At 52.7% G+C, this 5,322-nt stretch overlaps 1 protein-coding gene across 1 annotated transcript; it reads left to right on the top strand.

Moving 5' to 3' along the window:
- The first annotated feature begins 1,257 nt into the window (after nt 1–1,257).
- On the top strand, nt 1,258–1,998 carry LOC111148203 (N-acetyltransferase 8 (putative)). The gene has a single exon (XM_022504665.1). It carries the CDS (start codon nt 1,312–1,314, stop codon nt 1,996–1,998), a length of 687 nt encoding a protein of 228 aa, XP_022360373.1. The 5' UTR covers nt 1,258–1,311.
- The last annotated feature ends 3,324 nt before the right edge of the window (nt 1,999–5,322 follow it).

Genomic DNA, 5,322 nt, shown 5'->3' with positions numbered 1-5,322 from the left:
CGTTTTAGTTGCTCTCAGTGCAAAATATTTCACAGCTGCACACACCAGGGGCGCGTCATAGCAGTGGCTGTCCCCGGCTTTGTCAGTGTTGTTTAGAGCTGAAGAGGCCGCCAGGCACGCAGTCGTGGCAGCGTACACGACAGTACCTTGAACAAACGAATGAATGAAGATGGAGCCTAGTGAGATGAGGCCGGCGAACTGCAAACGATCAGTTTCCCTCAGACCGGGAAGAGCTAGGCAGGGGGAGAGCACCTTGCCTGCTGAGCCACGGGTCTGGACTCTAGCCTGTGATGACAGCGCAAGGCAGGAGGTGCAGTCCCCAGGCTCCCAGAAGCTGTGTCCCAGAAGGGGCCAGAAGTGGACACAAGGGCATATCGAGGGGCCAACTGCGAGATGCTCCAGGCGCGAACCACCAAGGGAGGAACGTGTAGGCCGTCTGCCAGGGCAAGATCCCCTGAGATGTTCCAGACCCTGCTTCCCCTGGCAGGCTAATTCCCTGGCGATTGCAGAGGTCAGTGGAGAATGGGCTTCCAGTTGCATCATAGCCCAGCCTCTTGATCCTGGGGTTTATGATTATCCAGTGTGCAGAAGCCAGCCAAACAGGTGGCCATCCAGGAAGGGGCTGGTTCCTGGTGGTGGAGGGAACCGTGCACAGTCTTTCCTGGGATTCCAGTCAGAGACTGAGGGCAGAGGCTGTCCTGACACTGCCCTGGACGTTCAAGTCTGTTGTGGTAGCAGGTGAGAGGACTGGGGTTGAAGGCCTCTTTAGAGAGGACTGGAGCCTGGGACCCTGCTCTGGGTATCAAGTCTGGGACTTTTTTGATGTTTGACTCTTTTTTTTTTTTTAAGATTTTATTTATTTATTTAATTAATTTATTTGGAAGAAAGAGCACCATCGGGGAGAGGCAGAGGGAGAGAGAGTAGCAGGAGAAGCAGGCTCCCTGCTGAGTGGGGAACCTGACATGGGACTCGATCCCAGGATTCTGAGATCATGACCTGAGCTGAAGGCAGATGCTTAACCAACCAAGCTACCCAGGCGCCCTCATGTTTGACTCTTATGCCACCTCAGCAGCCTAAAAATTTGCAGTCAAGGGGGAAGGAGCCTTTGTTGAAACTCTTACTTGGGGGCTGCTGGGGAGGCTGTTTCCTACATCCTCTAGGGCAAAAGCAGAAATCCCCTGAGCAGTGTCTCCCCCACTCCCGGGAGGTGGCAGAGATGGGGCACTTATTTGGCTTCCTTTCTCTTCCCCAGGGCTGCCAAGAAGGTCGCTCACTCTTGTGGACTTTAAGGTTCAGGCACGGCAGTCCTCCATGGCTCCTTACCACATCCGCAAATACCAGGAGAGTGACCGCACACAGGTCCTGGACTTGTTCTTCCATGCACTGGATGAGTATGGCCCTGCCTCCTTCCACCACATCCTAAAGCTGCCCCGAACCTTCGTGCTCTTGCTTGGGGTGTCCCTCGGCCTCCTCCTGGTCTCTGGCTCCTGGCTGCTGGCCCTCATAGCCAGCCCCACCCTCCTCACTGCTCTGAGATTCCTCTGCAAATACCCCTGGACCAAGTTTACAGCCGAGTGCTTGCGCACAGACATGTCCAACATCACCAAGTCCTACTTGAGTGAGCCCGGCTCCTGCTTCTGGGTGGCTGAGGCTGAGGGGCAGGTGGTGGGCATCGTGGGGGCGCTGCCTGTCAAGGAGCACTCCCTGCACAAGGAGCAGTTGGAGCTGCTGCACCTGTGCGTGGCCTTGGATCACCGACGTCAGGGGATAGCGAAAGCCCTGGTCAGGACCGTCCTCCAGTTCGCGTGTGACCAGGGCTACGGCCAAGTCGTCCTCACCACCAGCATGCTGCAGCACTCGGCCTTGGCCCTCTACCAGCGCATGGGCTTCCAGAAGTTGCATCAGTTCTCCCCCCTGTGCTGGAGGCTGCTTACTGTTCCTTTGGTTACGTTTGTCTACTACCTGCCCTCTGCTCAGGCCTCGTGGGCACATGAGTAGGAAGGTGGCCCACGATCCTTTTCCTGGTGGCTTAGGAGAGGGCCGGCTCTACTGAGGTAGCAAGCAAACCCCAAAGTCTCAGTGTGATGGCACCGTGAGAGCTTACTGTTCCTTCCGTGGGAACCAGGGGGGTGGTGGGGGGTGGCTCTGTTCCTTTCTGTCTTTTGGGGTGGCTGCTGTTTGATTTATCTAGCTCCACGGGAAGACTGCATTAAAACAAATGAATAAAACAAATACGCACAAATAAACGTTTCTTTAGTTCACTTGTCCACCATCAGCAATTTAGGCTGGACTTGTCCAGCAGCACCTTGGTCTCCTACAACCTAATTTGCACATTGTCGTGGGGTCAGCTGGAGGGACAGGGCGACCGGGACGGCTCATCTTCCAGCACGCGAACTCAGTTGTGGTGTTAAGCTAACCGCAGAGGAGCAAAAAGTGAAGCAGAGACAAGCAAATGCTTTTCCGAGCTTCTCGGGTATCACATCGGCTGACATCCCAGACTCGGGAAGAGAAATGGGCTCTGCCTCTTTAGTGAGAGGAACTGAAATCACATAGCAAAGGGTGCCAAGAAAGAGAGCAAGAAGAATCCTGGGAGAAGGACTGGGGCCCACAATGCCATCAGCCTGCTTTGGCCCCCACCCACTGTGTCCGCTGAAAGGGAAGGCAGCCTGGGACAGGGAGTGGCATTTCAATGCCAGCTAGACCTAGAAGTGGTGCGGCCCCTACCGCGCTGGCCAGGCCCCAGTCACATAACCCTAACATGCCTGAGGGGAGGCTGGAATTGTGTGTGTCTGGGAAGAGGATATGGGATTGGTGAGTTTCCCAGACTTGCAACACCTGGCACCCTGCCTCTTGTCCCAGTGCTCAGAGACTCCAGATTTTTACAGAAACCTCAGGCCTGACCTTTTTGTCCCTAAGCCTCTGATACAGTGGCAGTGTGGTGTGTGCCCCACTGTGCACCTTGTCCAGTCAGGTCACCACAGGCACCAGGTTTCCTGACCCAGATGCCGAGTCCCAGGATGACCCAGGAAGGTCAGGCACCCTTTCAGTCTGGGTCTTGTGACATACCCCCATCTTGGCAGTATGCCTGCTCATAGCTTCTCTCCTGTGAAGGATCAGTCAGGTCTCAAACCAGGCCCAAACCTGCCAATTGGCATTGCTGCTGACACATTTCCCCTAAATGGGGACCTTTCATCAAATGCATGGGATGACTGCAAACATTCATGTTTTGTTACCCAAGACTGTGGGCCACAACTCTGCTGCCCTCCGTTGGGCCTCTTTTCTCCCTAACTTTGGGTGACCCACCATCCCTTCTACCAGGCATTCTACCTCTTCCATGCCTGCAGCTTTTGTACCTTTCCTGCATGCTTCTCAGAAGACTGGGCCATCTAAATCTCCTGTTACACTGTGTTCCCCCCTCCCCGCACCTCACTCCATTTTTAAAATGAAGTTTCTGTTTCCTCCCAGCTCCAGCTTCTAGTTAATGGCAGGGCTTTGGGCCCAGCCTCTCTGAGAGGTAGAGAAAGAGGAGGTTCCCACCAGCTGTCCTTGGCCCAAATGGCCTCTCAGGAAGAATTCCCAAGTGGGCTCCAGTTGGTGCTAGAGATGGGGAAGGCCCACAGTGGTCTTGATGCTTTGAAAGTTTTCTTAAGTGACAATTAATTGGTTTGCTAATCCCCATAGACATGGTCCATGCCCTCCAGGAGCTTACAGGCCAGAGCAGCCTGGGAAACCAAGGAGGCAGCAAATTGGAATATGTTGTCATAAGTGTGGGGATGATGGGGGTGCTGGACAAAGAACATCAAAGGGGCACCCACCCTACTGCCTACTGACGGCTTCCCATGAGCCTCTGGTCCCACCTCAGGCAGAGGAAGTCAGGCGACCCCACTGCTCCCTATTGCCTGATCCACGGACGGTGCTCCAACAGCCAGGGACAGAGGCCAGGCCTTTCCTGGAGGCTACACCTTTACTCATATTCTCCAGACCAAATCCACACTCGGTCAGTGGAGTCTGAAGCAGTGCTTTCCTGCAGAGTTCAGGTAAGGGGCCCAAGGCCAGACAAGTGAACGTGACTGTTGATGAATTGGAAGGAGGGTATTTAAGTCAAGACTGTGGGCTAAGGACAGCAGGAAGTTAGGCTGCAGCTTCAGACCAGGCACCAGGTATGAGAGATAAGAAATAAGCTTTGAGACCCAAATGTGGAAGTTCCAAAGCAGGTGACCGAGACAGTTTAGGGGGGTTGCCAAGGGTTGGGGAAAGAAGAAATGGAGAGTGATGGCTGCAGGTTTTCTTTTGGGGCAATGGATATGTTTTGAGTTTCAGTGTAGGTGGTGACTTCACATCCTGAATGTACTAAATGCCACCAAAGTGTACACTTTAAAATTGTTAATTTTATGTTGTATGAAATTCACCTCCAAAAAGTCTTTCGAGATAAAAAAGGAAGAGCTTAGATGGCTCTAAAAACCAAAGGGAGGATACAAAGGTTTGGAGACAGCAGAGATGTTGAGAAGTTGTTGTGGGAGTTACAGCCAGCCATGAGTCTGCTCCGACCAAGCAAAGGATGGGCAAGGTGCCACCTGCAACCCCAAGGCCACTGACAGAGAAGCCTTGAGAACACCTATGGACCTTTCTGTGGAGCAAGAGCTGATGGTTGATGTCTTCCTGAGGAATCTAAAAGTCACAATCAGCGCCTATGGGCCTGGAACTCTGGCAGAGGTGGGATGTTCCTGACTTTGTGTGTGTGTGTTTGAGAGAGAAGGGGGTGGAAGAGGAGAAAGTTCTTTTCCTGAACTGGGCATAAGGGAATGCAGACAGAGGTGAGGCGGTGGGTTTTAGGGAATGGCAAAGTGCAGCTCTGTGATCTGGGCAAAGACCTCTTTGGGCAAGTGTAGGGGACTGATAGTTTTCCAGAAAGTAGGAAGGAGGGAGGGTGAGGTCCAGGATAATTTTAGAGGCCAGTGACTTGGACCCAGCAGTAAAAAATCCTAGAATGCTGACTCCAAACTTCCCTTCACTTTTCTCCAGCTAATAAGTGATTTGTTCAATTTGAAAGATGAGGTTTTATTCAGACCTTGGTCAAGTTTTAAGAACATCAAGGTTTCCTTTTATGTACCAGTGTACTGGTTAAACTAGGGTAAGTTCGTTTTTGGTTTTGCCTGCCAGGCACATGCCTCTTCCGTCTGGCGCGTGCATGTTGGTGCCCGTGTAGGTGGGTACCTGCAGGAAGGTCTGTGCTCCCCTGCTCTGCCCCTGCCTCCCTTTCTCCCTCCTCCTCGTATTTTTAATATTGTGACAAAATATACATTACATAAAGTTGACCATTTT

Source organism: Enhydra lutris, unplaced genomic scaffold (genome assembly GCF_002288905.1).
Source record: "Enhydra lutris kenyoni isolate GAN:26980312 unplaced genomic scaffold, ASM228890v2 scaffoldscaffold18, whole genome shotgun sequence".
Classification (NCBI taxonomy): domain Eukaryota; kingdom Metazoa; phylum Chordata; class Mammalia; order Carnivora; family Mustelidae; genus Enhydra; species Enhydra lutris.
Note: the sequence above shows the minus strand (reverse complement) of the source record. Positions and strands in the feature narration are given on the sequence as shown.

Bases quoted from the DNA above. Each gene is read 5' to 3' on its own strand.
- LOC111148203 (XM_022504665.1), top strand. From the start codon at position 1,312: ATGGCTCCTTACCACATCCGCAAATACCAGGAGAGTGACCGCACACAG.